Source organism: Macaca mulatta, chromosome 17 (genome assembly GCF_049350105.2).
Source record: "Macaca mulatta isolate MMU2019108-1 chromosome 17, T2T-MMU8v2.0, whole genome shotgun sequence".
NCBI classification, from domain to species: domain Eukaryota; kingdom Metazoa; phylum Chordata; class Mammalia; order Primates; family Cercopithecidae; genus Macaca; species Macaca mulatta.
The window spans coordinates 1036853-1061508 of record NC_133422.1 but is presented as its reverse complement, the minus strand read 5'-3'; the positions used below and the strand labels follow the sequence as shown (position 1 = coordinate 1061508).

Sequence of the window (24656 nt, the reverse complement as noted above, 5' to 3'; positions counted from 1 at the left end):
TATGTACATATACGGGTAACATTTGATTTGTTAGTGGTACTTAGCTTCTTCCCTCTCCTCTGTTTTAGGATACTCACCTGTGTTATATTAATACTTACAATTTTAAATTTAAAATACATTAAAAGAAATAATCATCTCTACTAAGAATCAAAAGAACAAGTAAATATAAAGGTTCTTCATCTAAGTCTAAGGTCAAGTTTTATTTATAACTAAGTTCTTCACAACTCAACAACAAAAAACTAATATCCAGCATAATCTTTCCAAAGAAACAAAACAGAGAACCAAAAGCTTAAATAAAAGGTATTATTTCATCAAGCACCAAAACTACCTACAATCATGTGTATACAAGGGTTTAAAATACGAGCCCCACATAGAACGTAACCTTAAACATCTACAGCTTTTTAAATTTTTTTCTTTTTTTGTACTTCATAGAGACGGGGTCTCACTATATTGCCCAGACTGATCTCAAACTCCTGGGCTCAAGGAGATCCTCCCTCTCAGCCTCCCAAAGTGCTGAGATTACAGGTGTGAGCCACTATACCCAGCCAAAAGTTTTTAAAATGCAAACAAAAAAAGCTCTAAAGAGACGCACATAAGCTCAGCAAAAGTATTTCAGCGGTACCCCTCCATGTACTTACTTGGGCCTTTGTAAGACATAGGTTAAAAGGAATGTTCGCAGAGACTCGATGCTACCTTTTTCCAAGAGAATCCACTCTCGGACAACTGCTTCCATTATGGCTGTGGCAGCTTGAAAAAGGACATAGTCCACTTTACTAGTTTCTGAGGAGAAAATTAAAAACTTTATTTAAACAACTGTTCATTTTACCTTGAACATTTTGCATTTATTAATTTTAAAACAGAACTTTTCAGACAAGGAATAAGATGGTTACCTGTTCTTTTTTTTATCCAGTGACCTTGCTCTAGCACCACAAAGAGGTTAGTTCCTCTCAGAAGACACCTCAGGCAGGTGGCAGCTAATCACCGATCACAATTTTCACAAACTTTCCTCACCTCTCTTCAACTGTTACTTCCAAAGCATGAAGAACTAAAAAATAACACAGCTTTAAAAAAAATAAAAATAAAAATATAAAGCAATCAGAAAATTTCCTAAGATTCTCACCCTGTGCAAAACAGAACTTTGTATTTGAAAAACATTATAATAAAGTAGTCATTGAACATTACTATCTGTGATGAGCCATGCTGTTAAAATGTTTCATTTTTAAGTATTCAGCTTTCAGCAGGATGGCCCATCTACAATAGCAAGTCCAGAAATAAAAACAATCATGTGCAGGTTTTCTTTCTCAAAATGTAAAAAACAATGTAAGTCACATTTACACAAGGTGAGAAGTGCTTGTGAATTTTCTGATTGCAGTACTGATCAAACTGAGTAAAATCCCAAAGCTACACTTAGAAAGACCCAGTCTTAGCTAACAAGTTATAGTATCTGATCTAAAATCTCAATCAGGGGAGAAAAAATAGAAAATTAACACACTTTAAAATTTTTTATATTAATTTTCTATTTTTTCTTTTATTCACCAATACCACTACAATCAGTTTCCAAACAGCATTATCAACAGGGAGAAACAGTCGAAATGAAGTCAAGAAAAAGCAGAAATTTTCTGAGGCTCTAAAAAATAACCATCATGTGAAATCCATGAAAAGCCCATGATTAGACTCCAGATTATTTGCCAAGATCACTGGACATGCGTATCTGAAAGCCATGAGAAATTAACTCTAGGCACAGACTGGCACCTTCAAGAACTTATCAGAAGAGCATGAAGATATACACAGTCAAGCACACCATTTTCTCTCCTATTCAAGCTCAGGTCATTTAAAAATCTTACAAGTGTTCTTGACACGTTTAGCTATAAAAATGCATGAGAAAAGGTGTACCCTATATAAATTCCTACCACATTAGACTACTACATAGGAGTTTTCATCATACCAAAACCACTAAGAGAAACCAATTTGAATCTTTTTTTAAAGTTTTGATTATTCTATGCTATCTTAACATGAACTCTAACTGAGATGACAATCAGAATTGATACAAATTCAGAAAATTTAAAATATAATAAATAATTAAAATAAAGCAATAGCTTCTAAAAATGTGAACCTATTAGAAAAGATGTGCTTACAGTTCTAGGAGTTTAAAAAAAAAAAAAAAGATTTGAACAGAGACCCAGCTCCATCTATTTAGATCACTTAAAGAGAAATATGTTACTGTCTCATAAAGGTAACTCAAATAATCTCTGATTATAAACCTCTTCTTAAAGAAAATGATGTTTGTTTGCCTATCTTCATTTTCTATTGCAATAGTATAAATTTTAAGGACAAGAAACCAGAAATCCTTAACCATGGATTTCAACAATGAAGCAAAATCTAAGGTACTCTCAGAATTTTAGATATAGACCTCCGAAGACCATCTAAATCAATCCCTCCATTTTACAGGAGCTGAGGAAACTGATGCCCCAAGAGACAGAGAGGAAACTGAGGTCACATGGCTGGTAAATGTTTCTTGAGCAATACTAATCTACCCTGAAACACACATGCCACTGAAGACAGAGCAAATAAGCACCTTCACTGTTAACAAGCACTGAAGCATTCCTATTTCTAACTATTTGTTTTCACATCCAAGCCTTTTTCTGCCCCTTGGAGGTGGGTGGGTGTTGGATATGAGGGGGCAGTTATAGAAAATGAATATTCGAAATTTTCAAGAGACAAAAGTTTCTTAATTATTTTTCTTAGACACCTCTGCATGGTATTAAACGAAGATCTGTAAATACTCCCATAAGAAGCTGACTCTAAGAATGGAGGAATTAAAAAAAAAAAAGCCAAACTCCTAATTTAAAAGAAGAAATTTTCCTAAACTAATAAATTACCCTTTCTCATAAAAACCATTATTAGCTGTCATAAATTTAACTTATACATAGTAGAAATATGCAAGAGATACTAGAAGGTACTCTAGAAGCCTACCAGTATGAAATCAGAACTTCACAAATACATATGAGCCTTACTTTTGCTCTCTGTTATACAGATGCCTGAAACTACAGGGTTTTCATGAAGAACTCACAATTCATCTAGCATTTTTTTTTTTTTTGGAGATTGGAGTTCACTCTTGTTGCCCACACTGGAATGCAAGGGCATGATCTCCGCTTGCCACAACCTCCGCCTCTCAGATTCAAGTGATTCTCCTGCCTCAGCCTCCCGAGTAGCTGGGATTACAGACATGTGCCACCATGCCCAGCTAATTTTGTATTTTTAGTAGAGACAGGGTTTTTCCATGATGGCCAGGCTGGTCTCGAACTCCTGACCTCAGGTGATCCACCCACCTCAGCCTCCCAAAGTGCTGGGATTACAGGTATGAGCTGCCACACCCAGCCTCATCTAGAATTTCTAAACTAACTACTTTTGGGAAGATCTGCCACTGTTCAGAGAATAAATTATTTTAGGTCACTTTAGCAAAATGCTTTCATTTGCTACCATAGTAGCTTTCTTTAATAATAATTATGTAAATAAAATTCATTTGAATTTTGTCAGCCATCTGAAACTAAACAGAAACATGAAGACAAAAGTTAAGTTAATAATACAGGAAAAGCACTACACTCTGGGCCGGGCGCGGTGGCTCAAGCCTGTAATCCCAGCACTTTGGGAGGCCGAGACGGGCGGATCACAAGGTCAGGAGATCGAGACCATCCTGGCTAACACAGTGAAACCCCGTCTCTACTAAAAATACAAAAAAACTAGCCGGGCGAGGTGGCGGGCGCCTGCAGTCCCAGCTACTTGGGAGGCTGAGGCAGGAGAATGGCGTAAACCCGGGAGGCGGAGCTTGCAGTGAGCTGAGATCTGGCCACTGCACTCCAGCCTGGGCGACAGAGCAAGACTCCGTCTCAAAAAAAAAAAAAAAAAAAAAAAAAAAAAAAAAAAAAAGCACTACACTCTGACCACAAAGTATTTTTAAAAAAGAAAAATCCCTGGTAGTGAAGCCACAGATACACAGCTACTACAATCAACTCCCTGGCCTTAAGTATTTCTGTCCAAAGCACAGGCCATATAAGCTCCAAAAGTCTGCGCTTTGACTCAGCGACAACTATGCCCACCAACTAAAGACAAAAAGTCTCAGATGGAAGATGATTTATTAATTCCCAATGACTGACAGCACTACTAAGGAAACAATTTTCCAGAGATGTAAAAGTTTACCAGTTTAACTGACTTTTTGGTGGTTTATTATTTTGGTTTTTTTTGGCACTTCTGAGATCAGAAGTCAAAGAAATCCATTTCTCCCTGAGAAGGAGCAAAAGAATGCCACAAAGTTAGCTCCAGAAGAAATAAACCAATCCCTCACAGTTCTTGATTATTTAACAAGAATAGAACTCACTTGTTTTTTTAAAGGAACATATGACCCTAAAAAATTTAAATTCCTAAGTGCCAAAGACTTCTGAAGTGAAAAAGTCTAAAAGTGCTCTTCTGACAAAATGCACAAGCATGCTGCATGCACGCACAGCTGCATACACCACACACACACACACACACACACACACACACACACACACAGAATACAGCAAAGAAAATAAAAACTAGAATGAAAACAAAAGGATAAGAAGAGAAAGAAATGAGGAAAAATGAGCAATATACAAAACTCAAGTTAGAAGTGAGAAGGCAGAATTTTAAGAGGCCAGAAAAGGGAAGCATCAGAGAAAGTCTCCCCTTTAGTAGAATATATTACCCAGACCTTCTGTAAAAATGACACGTAATCCCTAAACAAGAATGCGAAAATTCTGAAATGCGATTGACTGCCACTTGTATGAGAAGTCTTCTTAGAGGAATTTACCCTTCTGTGCTGGTGGCAACTGAATAAGGAGTGAAAAGATTTTCTGTGAAGTTTAGATGTAAACATTAATGTAACACAGGGCTTTGCAGTACATTAATGATTATGCTTGTAATACATGCACTCCACCTTTTAAACAGTCAACGTCTCAAAACCCAAACTGATTTTAAAAGCATGGCCGGAACTAGCAATACTACTCTTTAGAAAATTTTATCAGGAAAACAAAAGTATTCCAAAACAAGCTCAATCATAACAAAGCAACAGTACTTCATAAAATACACATATTCTAAAAAGGAAAGAATGATATAAACAAATATGCTCTAATAAAATACTTACAAGTTAGATCAACTATTTCCCAACTAGTGTAGAATGACACTGAATTCTAATACAAAGTCAGATGAAACACTGATGGAATCCTAGTCAATGTCGTTAAGGCATATGCCATGAAAACCAGACTCAAATTATTTTAGGTTAATAGTTTAACACAATGGTTTTCTAAATCTATTAATGCTGAACAATTTCAAGGCAATAAGGATGAGTTAATGCTCCCTTAAACTCTTTATGCTGTTTAGTTCTGCTTTCTTTAACACTGAGTTAAATAGCCTCCACAGGTGTAAGTTAAATCTTCTTAGTGCCAGAAACGAATCGACACTATAAAAGCTGACCCCTGAAATGAGTAAGTTAATTAATTAAAACAGCTTCAGTGAGAATTTAAAAGGTAGTTGTTGAGCCTGTTCCTCTGCTAAGACCTAACTCCTGACAGAGACAGAGCCACCTTCACCACTGCTGCTAGTTCCTTGCAGAGAACACAGCATTTTTTAAGCCGATCATATTTTTTAAAAGCTGTTTAAAATCAAGTATGTGGCCATGATATTTACCTTACTGTTCACAAAGTGCTTTTACATAATGAAAAGTAATTACATTTTCACCTCACAAAACAACTTAAGAGAGCAAATCCATCAAGGCAAATGGTGTCATTATGGCCATAAGGCAGATGCAAAAGAGGCGCAGGGCGGTGAAGTGACTTCCTCAAGGTGCAGCACTGGTACCTAGATGTCATAGTTGCTACATCAGCACTCTTTCCACTACAATCAAACAACTCTCCTTCATAAGCCCTTATATGGAAAGCATTTTTAACACATAACTTTAAATGTAGTTTACTTCAATCTGGAAACAGCCTATTGGTCGCTATCGATAAGCCTTTACCAAAAGCACAAGAAAAAGTCAGACGTTTTAGTTCTTAATACTCGACTAACCAATATTATGGTCACAGATGACTCAAGTAGCTTTCTAGAGCCTTACAAAAGACGGCTCCCACTAAAAAAAATCAGCCGGCAGTAATCAGGTTATAAAATAACAATAACCAATGAAGTCTTACTATTACTGAAAAATATCTAAGAGAGAGATGGCACATCATATATAACTCTTAGAAAATGCCATCTTTGAATAAGACAGTTGTATTTCTTGTGATTCTTTTAGAAGAAATCTTTTCTGTACATGTCAGATATAAGATACTCATAAAACATATTTGACAAAAGTAAAAATTGGTGCTTTATTTTAGGGTACATACAGTGACACCCTACCCAGAAATGACTAATATTTGTTAGGCAAGCTGAGTACAAACTAAATGGTAAAAAAAAAAAAAAAAACTATGGAAAACAGCTAAAAGAAAATGTAGACATCTCCAAAAACAATCTTAATTTTAAAACTAACACTGGGCTAAAAGATATTATAGTACATATCCTGTAATAAATTATATTTGAAAACTGAAAAAATACTAAATTTTTCTCTCTGCTATTAACAGCCTTCATGTTATGGTCAATAATAAAACAAATTGGGGAACGCTATATCTAGGGGGAAAAAAATCCAAAGTAAAAACAAAGTTTCCCGTCTGGCTTTACAGAATATCTTTAAAGCTACTCCAGGAGAATGATTATTAATTTTAAAAATTGTAACTATACAAACCTGGTTTTTAAAAAGGGATTTAAAATAGTTAATGTTTAAGACTGCAAACCCAGATCTGATTATGCCAAAATACTTTATATTTTTTAAGTGAATACTTACCCAAAATATGCTTGCAAACTGCAAATGGTGATTTTGATTTCCTAAATGATAAGAATATGTGCTCTGCATGCTGGCGTTGTTCATTATTGACCATGGAAGGTGGTGCCTTGAGAGTTAAAAACAAGAACAGATACATTTATTTAATGACAAAGCTTAAACAATACCATATTTTTACCCACAAGAACAGAAAATGCTTTCACTTTTAAGTGGCAAGAGAGACAAATTCTTGCTTAACTTTTTAAGGAATTACAGTATAAAACTTGATAATAAATGTCGAAAACATGGTTTCAGAAAAAAGGAAAAAAATTCCTGGCAAGGTTTGAGTCAGAATTCTTTAAAGGTTTTTTAAAAACCTGCATTTTAGAAAAACAGATACTTATCTAACATTTTTGGGGGTTTTAACATTTAGCTGACTTATTACCACTTTTTATTCCAAAATATACCACTTGGACTAACTTGACCTAGTTCAAATAATTTCAAAATTATTCAGTACTGGGGAAATTGAATCCAAGTTACTAAAAATCAATTTCCAAAAGCAATCCTTTAAGACACAGGATCAAACAGTTCCACCTCAAATTTTCTAAAATCACTATTAAACCAGAAAAATTTGGGAACAGTTAAAGTTTGGAATTTATGAAATGTATTTCTGAATAATAAATTAATCACCCAAAATCCAGACTTCTCTCTTAACAAAAACAATTTCTAAAGTCTGCCCAAGTTTTTAAATACCATTTTGGTGTAACAATCGTTCTTCTAAAGACAACAATCTTTTGAGTCAGATCTACCTAAAATGTACATTCCTGTTACATGGGGTTTGGTTAACTTTTAACCTATTAAGACTTACAAATACTTAATTTGGGAAAGGCGGCTGGAGGTAGGTGGCAGGAAAATAAACCTGTATTATTCAAACCATTATATAAAGAGGGCAAGTCATAATTTCAATTAAATAATCTAGATGATGAAAAATGTTACAATCAATTATATTAGATCAACACTCATTATAAATTATATCAATTATGCAACATTACTCACTCTAACTTCAGTCAAAATAATTTTTAAAAAGTTGTTCACCCAGGAAAAATTAACTACTGTGAATCTCTGGCTTCAGAGAACTCTTACAATTAGCTAAAGCCAGTTCAGACCATTATTCCTAATCATATAGCACCCTCTACAGTTCTCCAGATAAAACTGAAAATATTTCCATTAAAGAATTGTGTTGGCTGTTCCCTGTGGCTCATGCCTGTAATGCCAGCACTTTGGGAGACCAAGGCAGGAGGATAACTTGAGATCAGGAATTTGAGACCAGCTGGGCAACATGGTGAAACCCAGTCTCTACTAAAACCACAAAAATATTAGCCGGGTGTGGTGGTGCACACCTCCCAGCTACTCGGAGGTGGAAGCATGAGAATCACTTGAACCTGGGAGGCGGAGGTTGCAGTGAGCTGATATGGCACCACTGCACTCTAGCCTGGGTGAAGGAGTGAAACTCTGTCTCAAAAAAAAAAAAAAATTATGTTAAATTCTTCAACACTTTTTTGAAAAGAATTTTGGGTGTGGCAGCTCACACCTGTAATTCCAGCACTTTGGAAGGCCAAAGAGTACAGATCACCTGAGGTCAGGAGTTCGAGACCAGCCTGGTCAACATGGTGAAACCCTGTCTCTACTAAAAATACAAAAAAATTAGCTGGGCATGGTGGTGCACACCTGTAAATCCCAGCTACTCAGGAGGGTGAGGCACGAGAATCGCTTGAACCCAGGTGGCAGAGGTTGCAGTGAGCTGAGATCCCGCTGCTGCACTCCAGCCTGGACAACAGAGCCAGACTCCACCTCAATTTAAAAAAAAAAAAATTACTAATAAAACTGTGAGGGCTGGGTGCGGTGGCTCACGCCTGTAATCCCAACACTTTGGGAGGTCGAGGCGGGTGGATCACCTGCCTGGCCAACGTGGTGAAACCATCTCTACTAAAAATACAAAAATGAGTTGGGCTCAGTGGCAGGAGCCTGTAATCCCAGCTACTAGAGAGGCTGAGGCAAGATAATCGCTTGAATCCAGGAGGCAGAGGTTGCAGCGAGTCAAGATTGCACCACTGCACTAGAGCCTAGGTGACAGAGTAAGACCTTGTCTCAAAAAAAAAAAAAAAAAAAAACTGAACAGCGAACGATATTCTAGAAGTATTTTCGTCTTTCCATTTTCAAATTATTTTGTTTGTTTGCTTTTTGGGTTTTCTGTCTGTTTTTAAGACAGCCTCTCTCTGTTGCCCAGACTGGAGTAACAGTAGCATGATCACAGCTCACTGCAGCCTCAACATCCAGGGCTCAAGTAATCCTCCTGCCTCAGCCTCCTCAGCAGCTGGGACTACAGGCACGCGCCAAGTCGAGCTAATTTTTGTATTTTTTGTAGAGATGGGGTCTCACTGTGCTGCCCAGGCTGGCCTCCAACTCCTGCCCCTCAGTGATATGCCTGCCTTGGCCTCCCAAAGCACTGGGATTACCGGTGTAAGCCATCATGCCTGGCTAATTTTCAAATTTTTTATTCCCACCACCTTCTCTAGTTCAATAAGATGTGTCTGTGGGGTTTTTGTTTTATTGCTTTGTTTTGTTTTGTTTTTCTGAGATGGAGTCTCTCTGTTGCCCATGCTGGAATGCAGTGGCATGATCTAGCTCACTGCAACCTCCGCCTTGGCCTCCCAAAGTGCTGGGATTACAGGCGTGAGCCACCGTGCCCAGTCTTTTTTGTTTTGTTTTTTAAAACGGGGTGTCACTCTGTCACCCAGGCCGGAGTGCAGTGGCATGATCACAGTTTATGGTAACCTCGAACTCTTGGGCTCAAGGGATCCTCCCGCCTTTGCCTCTCCTGTAACTGGGACTACAGGGGCGTGCCACCATACAGGGCTAATGTTTAAATTTTTGTAGAGGGTAGGCACCAAGGCTTATGCCTGTAATCCCAGGATTCTGGATTACAAAATCCCAAAGTCTGCTGACATTATTGACCCTGTGTATATGGCATAAACACTACTACCCATGTTATACTGCTACAAACACAAATCCATGAGTTCCTCAAGCAATTTCTGAATCATACATTCTTTCCTATCTTCCTTGAAAAGCACAACACATGCATAATTGTGCAAATCAATATGCTAGTTATTCTACAAAGAAAAAACTGTCTAATCTAAAAGATATCCTCACAGCCACATATACTTAATCTACTAGAAAGAACAGGTCTGAATATATTAATATAATAAAGATGATATTCTATTTATGTCAGATTTTAGAAATAGTAAACTATAATCTAAACATTGATTTATATTAATCACTTGGTTAAATATTATCATACAAACAATAAAATTATCAAATCAATATATTAAACGGCAGGATGGTAGTCACTTTAGTTTTCTACAACCAAAATTTTAAATTCCTTCTTGAAATCTACTTGGCAATGGTTTCCAAATGGCAAGCTATCTGCATCAGTCCTGGAAATCATCTAAAACTGGCAAGTAGATTTCCAACCCCAAAGGATTCTACAGGCTGGGAGTCAAAACCAAAACTACACATTTTTCCCTCAAAGTTCTCCAGGTGGTACTGACCCATAAAACTCCCCACTGTCAAACCTTACCCTTCAAAAATCTTAAGTTACCCTTCAAAACTCTGCTTCCGTCTTTCCTTCCTTCATCAGCCTCCACTCATCTTTCCCCAGTTGTCCAAGCACAACTAACATCTCTGTTCCACCTCACATAACACACTGCTTGTCCATCTCTATCACCCAACTTGCATAATGGACTACAAGCCTTTATTTGCTGCCCCCTGCCCTTTCTTTTGTTTTTGTTTTTGAGACGAAGTTTTGCTCTTGTTGCCCAGGATGGAGTGCAATGGCGTGATCTCCACTCACCGCAACCTCCACCTCCTGGATTCAAGCAATTCTCCTGCCTCAGCCTCCTGAGTAGCTGGGATTACAGGCACACACCACCACGCCCGGCTGACTTTTGTATTTTTAGTAGAGACAGGGTTTCTCCGTGTTGGTCAGGCTGGTCTCGAACTCCAAACCTCAGCTGATCTGCCCGCCTTGGCCTCCCAAAGTGCTGGGACTACAGGTGTGAGCCACCAGGCCCAGCCAGGAGAGAGGTATTTTTAAGCTAGTCTTTGTACTATTCTGACTAGGACAGAATATACATATTGTCTTTGGACTAAATTGAACATGCATGTTAAAATGTTTACTGTGAGCAGTAAGATATTAAAACTAAGAACATAGTTTACGACAACAAACTATGGAATGAGAAACAAGATTGTCAAACCCTTGAAGAAGGCAAGAAAGAAAAAATCACGCCGGGCACGGTGGCTCAAGCCTGTAATCCCAGCACTTTGGGAGGCCGAGACGGGCGGATCACGAGGTCAGGAGTTCGAGACCATCCTGGCTAACACGGTGAAACCCCGTCTCTACTAAAAAATACAAAAAACTAGCCGGGCGAGGTGGCGGGCGCCTGTAGTCCCGGCTACTCGGGAGGCTGAGGCAGGAGAATGGCGTAAAAACCCGGGAGGCAGAGCTTGCAGTGAGCTGAGATCCGGCCACTGCACTCCAGCCTGGGCGACACAGTGAGACTCCGTCTCAAAAAAAAAAAAAAAAAAAAGAAAAAATCACATGCACACACAATAAGATAACAAAAATAAATTATAGTTTATCAGTAATGACAAGTAAATGTAATAAAACTAAATGCTCTACATAAAAAACTAAGATTGACAGACTGGATAAAAAAGAAAATCCAAAATTATTCTGTTTATAAGAAATGCATATAAAACTCAAGGACATGGAAAGGCTGAAAGCACAAAGATGGAAAAAGTCCTTGTGCGATGGCTCATGCCTATAATCCCAACACTTTGGGAGGCCAAGGCGGGAAGATCACTTGAGGTCAAGAGTTTAAGACCAGCCTGGTTAACAAAGCAAGTCCTTGTCTCTACAAAACAATTTTTAAAATAAAAGTGAAAAAATAAGTTTACGAAAGTAGAAAAAAAAATCTAATCAAAATAAAGTTAATGAAGTTGATGTAGCTATCAGAGAAAAACAGAATTTAGGGCAAAATATTACTAAAAGATGCTGGGCCATCTCATAATTATAAAAGGGTCAACTACAATGGCATGTTATACCATTTATACGCATAAAACAAAACAGACAGAACTACCAACAATTCCACTAGAGTGGAAGATTAACATGTAACTCTCAGTAACTGTTAGCTTAGGAAGACAAAAGAATCTAACAAATTTGATTTAATAGCATAAATACATTGCCCTTTAAGTGAGTATCACATTCTTTTCAAACGCACACTAAACAAAAACTGACAACGCACTAGGCTGTAAGGCATATCCAAACAAATTTTAAATAACAGGTATGTACGTGACATTCTCTGACCAAGAGCAATTAAGTAAGAAATTGACTTAACATAACAATAACTAGAAAAATTCAAGGATGAAAAAAGAAATCATAATGGAAATCAGAAAACGTATAGGCCAGGCCGGGTGCAGTGGCTCACGCCTGTAATCCCAGCACTTTGGGAGGCCGAGGCAGGCAGATCACGAGGTCAGGAGTTTGAGACCAGCCTAGCCAACATGGAGAAACTCCATCTCTACTAAAAATACAAAAATTAGCTGGGTGTGGTGGCGTGCGCCTGTAATCCCAGCTACTTGGGAAGCTGAGGCAGGAGAATCACTTGAACCCAAGATGCGGCAGGTACAGTGAGCCACTGCAGAGATCGCGTTACTGCACTCCAGCCTGGGCAACAGAACAAGACTGTCTCAAAACAAAACAAAATAAAACTATCGTTTACAATAAACAAAAAAGCCAAAAGTTCTTTATTTAGAATAACTAATCAAATTGGAAAGGAAAAGCACGAATATATAAACAAGCAAGAATTAAAAGAGAAAGCAACTACACATGCCTCGGAAAATAAAAAGACATTAAAAGGATAGCAAACAGGGCCGGGTGCGGTGGCTCATGCCTGTAATCCCAGCACTTTGGGAGGCCGGGGTGAGCATATCACCTGAGGTCGGGAGTTCGAGACCAGCCTGACCAACATGGAGAAACCCTGTCTCTACTAAGAATACAAATTAGCCAGGTGTGGTGGTGCATGCCTGTAATCCTAGTTACTCGCGAGGCTGAGGCAAATTGCTTGAACCCGGTGGAGGCTGCAGTGAGCTGAGATCACACCATTGCATTCCAGCCTGGGCAACAAGAGCGAAACTCCGTCTCAAAAAAAAAAAAAAAAAGGATAGCAAACAAATTTATGGTGATAAATACAGCAATTCCAATCCTATACAGATTTCTTCAAGGGACTACAAAAGAGGAAACACTCTTCAGGCCATTTTAGGAGCGCAGCATATCATCATAAATACGCCAATACCAACACCAGATGAGGACAGTGGAGGAAAAGAAATTTATAGGTCAATCCTACTCATGAACACAGAAGAAGAAATCTTAAGATATTTCACATAAGGGAGGTGATGGATATGTTAACTAACTTGACTTAATCATCCCACATTGTATATATATATTAAAACATTACACTGTACCTGCAAATGTATACAATTATGAGTCAATTAAAAATATTAATAAGATATTTCATAAACCAAATCCAACAATGGATGTTAAAAATAATAATGATGATAATAATATACACTGTGACCAAGTTAGGTATTCCAGAAATGCAAAACAGAGTTAACATTAGAAAATAAATAAAGCTGAGCACAGTGGCTCATGCCTGTAATCCAAGCACTTTGGGAGGCTGAGGCTGGTGGATCGCTTGAAATCAGGAGTTCGAGCCTGGCCAACATGGTGAAAGCTCATCTCTACTCAAAATATAAAAATTAGCCAGGCATGGTGGTGCACGCCTGTAGTCCCATAGTCCCAGCTACTCCGGAGGCGGAGGCAGGTGAATCACTCGAATTTGGGAGGTGGAGGTTGCAGTGAGCCAAGATCATACCACGGCACTCCAGCTTGGGTGACAGAGTCAGACTCCATCTCAAAAAAGAAAAGAAAAAGGAAAAAAAAAAAAAAAAGAGGTCAGGCTCAGTGGCTCATGCCTATAATCCCAGCACATTGGGAGGCTGAGGCAGGTGAATCACTTGAGGTCAGATCAAGACCTGTCTGGTCAACATGGCAAAACCCCATCTCCACTAAAAATAGAAAAATTAGCCAGGCATGGTAGTGTACACCTGTAATCCCAGCTACTTGGGAGACTGAGGCAGGAGAATCGCTTGAACCCGGGAGGCAGAGGTTGCAGTGAGCCGAGATCGTGCCACTGTACTCCAATCTGGGCGACAAGAGCAAAACTCCATCTCAAAAAAAAAAAAAAAGAGAAGACTATAATAAGAAGAAAATGAATGATGAAATGATCTAGAAAAGAGAGGCAATAACTAAATAAATCAACCCTATTACATTACCCTCAATTTTTTTTATTACATTGCCCCAAATATATAGCATGATCTTTTGAGAAGGTATAAAAGAAACCTGGAGGGTGTTTTGTTTTGTATTGGTTTGGTTTGGTTTGGTTTGGTTTGTGGCAGGGTCTTGCTCTGTCACCCAGGCTGGATGGAGTGCAGTGCTGTGATCATAGCTCACTGCAACTCTGAGCTCCCAGACTCGATGGATGCTCCCACCTCAGCCTCCTGAGTAGATGAGACTACAGGTGCAGGCCTGCACACATGGATAATTTTTTTTTAAATTTTTTGTAGAGACAGAGTTTCCCCTTGTTGCCCACTCTAGTCTCAAACTCCTGGGCTCAAATGATCTGCTTGTCTCGGCCTCTCAAAGTGCTGTGATTACAAGCATGAGCCACTGCACCCAGCCTGGTGGTCTTTTGTGAAAGGTTTCATTGAATACTGTTGAGAATTAGAAATTTTTCATTTCGGCCGGGCGCGGTGGCTCAAGCCTGTAATCCCAGCACTTTGGGAGGCCGAGACGGGCGAATCACGAGGTCAGAAGATCGAGACCATCCTGGCTGACACGGTGAAACCCCGTCTCTACTAAAAAATACAAAAAACTAGCCGGGCGAGGTGGCGGCGCCTGTAGTCCCAGCTACTCGGGAGGCTGAGGCAGGAGAATGGCGAGAACCCGGGAGGCGGAGCTTGCAGTGAGCTGAGATCCGGCCACTGCACTTCAGCCTGGGCAGCAGAGCGAGACTCCGTCTCAAAAAAAATAAAAATAAATAAATAAATAAATAAAATAAAATAAAATAAAATGCTGTTAAATTTTAACAACTGCCTTTTAGGCATCTATGGATGATTTCAAATGTCTTTTCGCATTTCTTCTGTGGATCACTGGCTATGTTCCAATTAGTTTGACACAAGTCCAACTGCAAATACACATTTAATTGAACTGAATTTGAAATATAAATTTCCTATTAATTAGCTTTTTTGAGAAAAAGAATTATGTTAGTGTCAGTTTTCTAATATCTAGTGCCACCGCAGGTACTAAAAGACGGGGCTGAAATAAACAAAAATGCATACTTACTATAACGCATCTTTCAAATAAGAAAAGTAGATTCAATTAATTAAAATTTTGATTTTTATGACATGTGTACTGTGGTTACAAAAAAATAAAGGCAATGTACCTTATTCACTGAAGGGCTCAGGAAATATCTACTATATAAATGCTCAAATATTCCTCTAACTCACTGTATCTCCCCAAACTATACTTTCTCAAACTATATTCCCCAAAATATATATCTCTATCTGGGATATCACTTATCAAACTGGAAAATTCCGATTTGTCTTTCATGATTCAGCTTGAGGGTTACCTATTCCAAGAAGCCCTTTCTCGGTCCCCATCTCAGCCTGACAGATGTTTGTACCCACTTCTGTTATAACATCACCAACCAACATTTGCTCACAGCCTGATAGATGTTTGTACCCACTTCTGTTATAACATCACCAACCAACATTTTTTTTTTTTTTTTTTTTTTTTTGAGACGGAGTCTCGCTCTGTCACCCAGGCTGGAGTGCAGTGGCCGGGTCTCAGCTCACTGCAAGCTCCGCCTCCCGGGTTCACGCCATTCTCCTGCCTCAGCCTCCGGAGTAGCTGGGACTACAGGCGCCCGCCACCGCGCCCGGCTAGTTTTTTGTATTTTTAGTAGAGACGGGGTTTCACCATGTTAGCCAGGATGGTCTCGATCTCCTGACCTTGTGATCCGCCCGTCTCGGCCTCCCAAAGTGCTGGGATTACAGGCTTGAGCCACCGCGCCCAGCTCCAACCAACATTTGCTCACAGCCTGATAGATGTTTGTACCCACTTCTGTTATAACATCACCAACCAACATTTGCTCACAGCCTGACAGATGTTTGTACCCACTTCTGTTATAACATCACCAACCAACATTTGCTCACAGCCTGACAGATGTTTGTACCCACTTCTGTTATAACATCACCAACCAACACCTGCTCACATTTTTGCCTTTTTCCACTCCTTGAAAAGAAGGTGCTTCTTCTGTCCCCTCAGCACACACAGCAGTGTCTAACATGCTGTGTTTCTATCTACTGAAGAAATGTTCTAAAACAAATCAATGGCCAGAAATTGGATTCCAGATCCAAACTAGCTGTATGACAACAGGCAAATCAGTTACCATCTCTGAATATCAGGTTTTCTTATTTATTTATTTATTTATTTATTTATTTATTTATTCTATTTTTTTGAGACAGAGTCTCGCTCTATAGCCCAGGCTAGAGTACAATGGCACAATCTCGGCTCACTGCAACCTCTGCCTCCTGGGGTCAAGTGAGTCTCCTGCCTCAGCCTCCCAAGTAGCTGGAATTATGGTATAGGCATATACCACCACGCCCAGCTAATTTTTGTATTTTTAGTAGAGGTATGGTTTCACCATGTTGGCCAGGCTGGTCTCAAACTCCTGACCTCAGGTGATCTACCCACTTCAGCCTCCCAAAGTGTTAGGATTACAAGTGTGAGCCACCACGCCTGGCCAGGTTTTCTCCTTTATAAGGTTTAGGAATATCTCATCCTATTTACTTCACAGGACTGATATGAGAATCAAGTAAGACAAAATTTTTTCTATAGGACTACAGATGTGCAAGCATTTTAGAAAATATTAACCAAATTCCACTACAATAAAATCTATGAAAACCAGTCATGAATCTCGTTTATTAAAGTTGGATTTACACTCACTAAATCCATCCTGGTTTAAAAACCAATGTATGGGCCGGGCGCGGTGGCTCATGCCTGTTAATCCCAGCACTTTGGGAGACCAAGGTAGGAGGATCACCTAAGGTCAGGAGTTCGAGACCAGCCCAGAAAACATGTTGAAACCTCGTCTCTACTAAAAATACAAAAATTACCCAGGCATGGTGTCAGGCACCTGCAATCTCAGCTACTTGGGAGGCTGAGGCAGGAGAACCACTTAAACCTGGGAGGCAGAGGTTACAGTGAGCTGAGATTGCATCATTGCACTCCAGCCTGGGCAACAGAGTAAGACTCTGTCTCAAAAGAAAAAAAAAGGCCAGGCGCGGTGGCTCAAGCCTGTAATCCCAGCACTTTGGGAGGCCGAGACGGGCGGATCGCGAGGTCAGGAGTTCGAGACCATCCTGGCTAACACGGTGAAACCCCGTCTCTACTAAAAAATACAAAAAACTAGCCGGGCGAGGTGGCGGGCGCCTGTAGTCCCAGCTACTCGGGAGGCTGAGACAGGAGAATGGCTGAGATCCGGCCACCGCACTCCATCCAGCCCAGCCCAGGCGACAGAGCGAGACTCCGTCTCAAAAAAAAAAAAAAAAAAAAAAAAAAGAAACTCAGCCAGCACAGTAGCTTATGCCTATAATCCCAGCACTTTAGGAGGCCAAGGCAAGAGTATCACTTGAGTTCAAGACTAGCCTGGGCAACATAGTGACATCCTCTCTCTACAAAACAAAAAGATTTTTTTTAATTACCCATTCAAGGCTGCCATGAGCTTTGATCATGCAAAAAGGGAGGGGGTCGGGGGGACTTAAGTATCAATGCACAGTTGCTGTCCATGGGTGGAGGCGGCTTCTGGAAGTAACTTCTCATGGATACCGAGGGACGACTGTACTACTTTATCTGGCAGCTTATCCAATAACCTAAATTGATTGACTATAGATGTACCATATTTAGACATTTTCCATCAAGTAATAAAATGTAACATTTATAGTATATGTTGACTGAGAACCAACATGGTTGAGTAAAAAAAGTAAAAAAAAAAAAAAAAAAAAACCAGTATAACTTCTGAAAGGGGAGTCTGGTGATCTCAGCCTGGATCAGTTATATCACGAATTTGCTCTGTGACCTGCCTTGGGCAAGTCACTTCTATCTCTTTGAACCTCAGTTTCCCCATCTGTAGCGTGGAAGGGAGAATGCTTAGACTCGGTTCTTATTTTTCAGAGTTTCTAGTCTCTCAGAGACGGTGATAAAAGCTCTAGACCCTATTACTAAAAATGTATGTTTACATCAAAAAATTTGTTACAATTTCCTTCTGATATTCATCCTAGACTCCCTAAGACCTCTGTACTAAAAGATCTAAGATTCTTCTGTGTTCTAAAATTCTATGCTGGTTTCCATAAAACAACTATATGAGTTACCTAATAAAAAATTAAGCAAAAATAATTACAAAATATATCACTATTTGCATTTTGAATCTCAAAGCATATTAACGGTTAAAATACAGCAATTTTCCATAAGATTTATTCAGACCCACAGATGGATAAATGCTAAGATCACTCTGTTTAAAATATGTATCTTAATGCTTAATAATTGAAGGAGCATTAACAACTTTAGCCCCAGAGAAATTAATTCACCTCCTTTCTGGTCCCAGTATCCTATAGCTTAAGAACCACAGACTGGTAACAGACAAACCAGAGTTTGAGTCTCTACCCCTTGCTATGTAAATGTGTGTAGATTACTTAGCATCTCCACGTTTTGAGTTTCCTTAGCCTGTAAAATGAAAACGAAAGTAACAGGCCAGGCACGGGGGCTCACGCCTGTAATCCCAGCACTTTGGGAGGCCGAGAAGGGTGGATCACGAGGTCAGGAGTTTGAGACCAGCCTGGCCAACATGGTGAAACTCTGTCTCTATTAAAAATACAAAATTAGCCGGGTGTGGTGGTACACACCTGTAGTCCCAGCTGCTCAGGAGGCTGAGGCAGGAGAATCGCTTGAACCCGGGAGGCGGAGGTGGCAGTGAGCCAAGACTGTGCCACCGCACTCCAGCCTGGGCAACAGAGCCAGACTCAGTATCAAAAAAAAAAAAAAAAAAAAGCCGGGCGCGGTGGCTCACGCCTGTAATCCCAGCACTTTGGGAGGCCGAGGTGGGCGGATCACAAGGTCAGGAGATCGAGACCACGGTGAAACCCCGTCTCTACTAAAAATACAAAAAATTAGCCGGGCGCGGTGGCGGGCGCCTGTAGTCCCAGCTACTCAGGAGGCTGAGGCAGGAGAATGGCGTAAACCCAGGAGGCGGAGCTTGCAGTGAGCCGAGATCGCGCCACTGCACTCCAGCCTGGGCAACAGAGCGAGACTCCGTCTCAAAACAAAACAAAACAAAACAAAACAAAACAAAAAGCCGGGCGCGGTGGCTCATGCCAGTAATCCCAGCACTTTGGGAGGCCAAGGCAGGCAGATCACGAGGTCAGGAGATCGAGACCTTCCTGGCAAACACGGTGAAACCACATCTCCAGTAAAAATACAAAAAAAATTAGCCGAGCATGGAGGCAGGCGCCTGTAGTCCCAGCTACTCCGGAGGCTGAGGCAGGAGAATGAACCCGGGAGGCGGAGCTTGCAGTGAGCAGAGATCGCGCCACTGCACTCCAGCCTGGGTGACAGAGCGAGATTCCGTCTCATAAAAACAAAAATAAAAAATAATAAGATTAAAGTAATAACACCTACCTCACAGACTGACTGGAGAGAAAGTGATATATGTAAAGTGGCGGGCACAGTGCCTCGAACATAGTATGGACTCAATAAATGAGAGCTATTAATAATAATTTGGAATACAGCTTTCATATTAAGAAATAATACAATAACTACTCTACACATCTTTGGTACAAATTTCTGAATACTTAAGTGGAAATTTCCAAAATGTCATTTCCTTTTTTTTTTTGAGACAAAGTCTCACTCTGTCGCCCAGACTGGAGTGCAGCAGCACAATCTCGGCTCACTGCAACCTCTGCCTCCCGGTTCAAGTGATTCTCCTGTCTTCGCCTCCAGAGTAGCTAGGATTAAAGGCGCCAGCCATCATGCCCGGCTAATTTTTGTATTTTTAGCAGAGATGGGGCTTCACTGTGTTGGCCAGGCTGGTCTTGGGCTCCTGATCTCAAGTCATCCGCCCACCTCGGCCTCCCAAAGTGCTGGGATTACAGGAATGAGTCACCCCACCCGGCTGTAATTTCCTGTTTTTAATAACATAACACTTTTTTCAATAATCCTCTCCTCTGAAAAGATAAAAAACATTTAGACAAGTTATTTATACAACATATGACAGACGGGGTAGAGTGGAAAGACACACAGCTTTAGAGCCAGACAGAACTGAGTTCAAGACCTAATTCACTGGGCCACTTACACTTTCTCAACCTTGTAAAGCTGTGGCAAGGATTAATAAAATATGTAAAGTATGTAAAGCATCAAGCCCAATATCTAGCACTCAATAAACAGTACTTACTACTATTCTTCTCACCTACTCCTTATAGGTGATAAAAGTAGCTTTGCCAGGGAAGAGGGAAGATATTGGAAAGCACAAATACTAGTTTATATTATTAAGCCAATGACAAAGGACACTGATTTTACCTGATGAATGTAGAACTACAGCCGTGTTTTGGGTGGCATACTCCTTCCAGAATCTAATGAAAACAGAGCCCCTAGCTCCTAGGAAAATGTTCAGGAATTTTACGAAACGCTACATGTCAGGGATTTTTAAGAATCTTGTATTAAGGGGAATACTAGCTAGTTACTTCTGCTTAATTTGCAAAAGTGTGCAAACTTTCACTAGTCTGTTTTGTGACAAAACGTACATTAAGTTAATATTCATAATGAAGCAAGTAAATCCTGCTTTTAGACTTCTCGATTTCTAAAGAAACAAAAATATCTGGTGTAAAATATCAGAACTACAAACTATGCTAGAATTAGTTCGAATATTCTTAAATGTGATGCTCAAACACCCTAACACCAAACCAAAAGGAAAAAAGTCCAAAAAGGTAACAAAGCTGGCTGCATCCAATTCTTAGAAAGTCTGAACCAATCCAGCTATAAAATGAACCTCTAATTTCCCAAAACATCTACAAACACCGAAGTCATAATTTACAAAAACAAAGCTGAGCCAGCAAATACAGTTTACTGAGTAACTGAACGTAGTTTTATCCTTACTTCTCCTCCTTGCATATAATACTTTTATCCTTTGACTCGGCCTTCTCAAATTCCCTTAGTAAACAACCTCATCAAACTGTTTATTGTAGTGTAAGCATGAAGTCAAAGAGTAGCATAGACTCAGTTCTCCAAATCGCGGGAGCTTTAAGGAGCTTAGCACTGGACCAAGTTTTGCCCCAGTGACCTTGGTCTCAACGATTCCCCTCCCTCCCTCCAGCCGGCCCGGCCCTTCCACGTGCTGCCGGCTGCAATTACTCCAGAGGTGGCTGCATGTCAGGGAAACGCTAGCGGATCCGAATGCACAGGAAACAAGGATTGCTAACGCACCAGGGCTGTGCCATCCATTCCCTCCCGACACCAACTCCCCAAGAGCGCGCACACAGCCCTACAAATTTCCCCTACCGAAGCCCTGCGTGGATAACCCCAACCTCCTTCCTAGCGCCTTGCTCTGCGACCCAGTCTGTGGGGCAGGGTGTAAGGTGAAGAAATCCTCTTTGCTACACCACTATATTCCCACGCCCGACTGGGGTGCTGGGCAGCCAGAGGAAGGGGACAGCTCCTGGAAGGAGGGGACGACGGCAGGAGGAAAGTAGGATGAAGAATCCTGCGCCACGCCACCGCCACCTCCTCCTCCACTTGCAGGTTCCCTGGAGGCCCTTGCCAGTCGCCAGTCCAGAGAGCAGCAAGGCCTGGCGTGGCAGGGCCGACCGGGGGCCCGCGAATCCCGGGGTCTGAGGGGCGCGGCGTCCTCACCATCAGAACTTTAGCCGCGTTCTCCAGCTGAGCGATCACTTCTGGGGGCCCCAGCGCCGCCGCCATCATGGTCTCTCTTCAATGACGCGCCATGCGCTGCATTCTGGGAGCGGGCGCCGCGGCCGGCCAATCGCCGCCGCGACCCCGGAGCCTCACGCGCTCCCAAGGCCGTCGCAGCCGCCGTCGACGCCGGCGTCGCGGCCTCGGCGGGTCTGGCCGGGCTGCCGGGTTCCGGGCGGTGGGGAGGGGACTAGCGTGAGCCCGGCTGCCGCGCTGGGGCGGAGGCGGCCGCAGCCGGCGCCGGGCTAGGCCGGGGCTGTCTGCCCAGACGGCTGCAGCCGCGCTCCCCGCTAAGCTCCCAGCGCCGCGCATGCGTGTTGTCCGGCGCTCCGGCCTCGGTGTCCCCCGGCCCTCTCCCCACTGCCCTAGTACAGCCCGCCCGGGGACCCGCAGATCCCGAACGCCAGCCCTCTCCCTCCGTGCTCAGCCCTGCACACCGCCTCCCCTGGCTCCTCCTTGCCCTTCCACGCTCCAGCGCCTTGCAGGATCTCCTAAACTTGGAATCGCTCTTCCCGCCTTCCCCTCCTGAGAGCGCACCCCCTTTCAAAGTATCTCTGTCTCCTGCTTCTCCGTTCCTTCTTGTCATGGGAGAACATTCCAGGATAGAAAGCTTCGTTTTTTCTTTTTTCTTTTCTTTCTTTTTTTTTTTTTTTTTTTTTTTTTGAGACAGGGTCTCACTCTGTCGCCCAGGATGGAGTGCAATGACCCGATCTCGGCTCACTGCAACCTCCGCCTCCCGGGTTCAAGCGATTCTCCTGCCTCAGAGTAGCTGGGATTACAGGTGTGCACCACTACACCTGACTAATTTTTATGTTTTTAGTAGAGATGAGGTTTCACCATGTTGGCCAGGCTGGTCTTGAACTCCTGACCTCAGGCGATCCACCGCCTCGACCTCCCAAAATGCTGGGATTACAGTCATGAACCACTGCGCCCGGCCACAGAGAAGTGCATTATTAGCTCCATTGAAAAATATGTTGTTTCTTGTACTTGAAGTCTCTGCAATTTGAAGTAGAGAAAATGAATTAACAAGGTTTGTATTACTTGAGAAACTAAGTAAGTTTTATTTTATTACTGAAGGTTAAAGTAAGCCAAAATGCAGTTAATGGTCCTTTTTAGTAACTAAGTGGTTATCATAGGGCCTGACATATAATAGGCACTCAGTAAATATTTGACCAAGTATAGCAATCTATAAGAAAATTACAAAATGGTTCTGGTTGCTGCAAAGAGTAATTACCAAAGATCAATGATATTCTGCAAATATGTAGATAAACAGTTTGTGACAGTAAATGTTTGAGGCTTACAATGCTTCAGATTGGGCCTTGGGTTCCAAAGTATTTATTATGTGCAATTACATTTGAACGTTGCAACTACAAATGTTTTAAGAGGGCCGGGTGCGGTGGGTTGCGCCTGTAATCCCAGCACTTTGGGAGGCCGAGGTGGGCAGATCACTTGAGATCAGGAGTTTGAGACCAGCCTGACCAACATGGAGAAACCGCATCTCTACTTAAAAAAAAAAAAAAAAAAATTAGCCGGGTGTGGTGGCACATGCCTGTAATCCCAGATACTTGGGAAGCTGAGGCAAGAGAATCACTTGAACTGGGGAGGCGGAGGTTGCGGTGAGCCAAGATCGCACCACTGCACTTCAGCCTGGGTAACAAGAGCGAAACTCTGTTTCAAAAAAAAAAGAGAAGGCCGGGTGCAGTGGCTCACGCCTGTAATCCCAACACTTTGGGAGGCCAAGGCAGGCAGATCACCTGAGGGCAGGAATTCAAGACCAGCCTGGCCAACACGGCGAAAACCTGTCTCTACTAAAAATGAGCCGGGCGAGGTGGCATGTGACTGTAATCCCAGCTACTCAGGAGGCTGAGGCAGGAGAATCGCTTGAACCTGGGAGCTGGAGGTTGCAGTGAGTCGAGATCGTGCCACTGCACTGCAGCCTGGGCAACTGAGAGAGACCCCATCTCAAAAAAAAAGAAAAAGGAAGGGAAGGGGAGGGCAGGGGAATGGGAGGGGAGGAGAGGAGTGTTGGGTGTGGTGGCTCTCACCTGTAATCCCAGCACTTTGCAAGGCTAAGGCAGGACGACTGCTCCAGCCCAGGAGTTCGAGACCAGCCTGAGCAATGTAGCGAGACCCTATCTCTACAAAAAAATAAAAATAAAAAAATTAGCCAAGTGTGATGGTGCATGCCTATGGTACCAGTGACTCAGGAGGCTGAGGTGGGAGGATCACTTGAGCCAGGGAGATAGAGGCTGCAGTGAGCTGTGATTGTGCCACTGCACTCCAGCCCTGACCACAAAGTGAGACCCTGTCTCTAAAATCAAAAAAAAAACACGCTGGGCGCAGTGGCTCACGCCTGTAATCCCGGCACTTTGGGAGGCCAAGGCGGGCATATCACTTAAGGTCAGGAGTTCAAGACCAGCCTGGCCAATGAAAGCCCCATCTCTATTAAACACAAAATTTAGCCAGGCATGGTGGTGCGTGCCTGTAATCCCAGCTACTCGGGAGGTTGAGGCAGGAGAATGGCGTAAACCCGGGAGGTGGAGCTTGCAGTGAGCTGAGATCCGGCCACTGCACTCTAGCCTGGGCGACAGAGCA

General features: G+C 41.8%; 1 protein-coding gene across 7 annotated transcripts in view; it reads right to left on the bottom strand.

Annotated features, from left to right (window-relative positions):
* XPO4 (exportin 4) overlaps positions 1–22078 on the bottom strand; it is a 105065-nt gene extending 82987 nt beyond the window's left edge. For 4 of the 7 annotated variants that reach the window (XR_003724310.2, XM_015120706.3, XM_015120710.3 and 1 more), the window contains exons 1-3: positions 22002–22078; positions 6890–6995; positions 639–780 (exon numbers count right to left, since the gene is read on the bottom strand). Coding sequence is in view for 3 of the 7 variants with exons in the window: in XM_015120706.3 (XP_014976192.1) it covers positions 639–780; positions 6890–6995; positions 22002–22070 (317 nt within the window). In the remaining 4 variants the exon portion in view is untranslated. Of the gene's footprint in view, positions 1–638; positions 781–890; positions 1046–6889; positions 6996–22001 lie in introns of all 7 variants that reach the window. The other 3 variants (XR_013407626.1, XM_015120707.3, XM_015120709.3) reach the window with 1 other exon arrangement.
* Positions 22079–24656: the final 2578 nt, after the last annotated feature.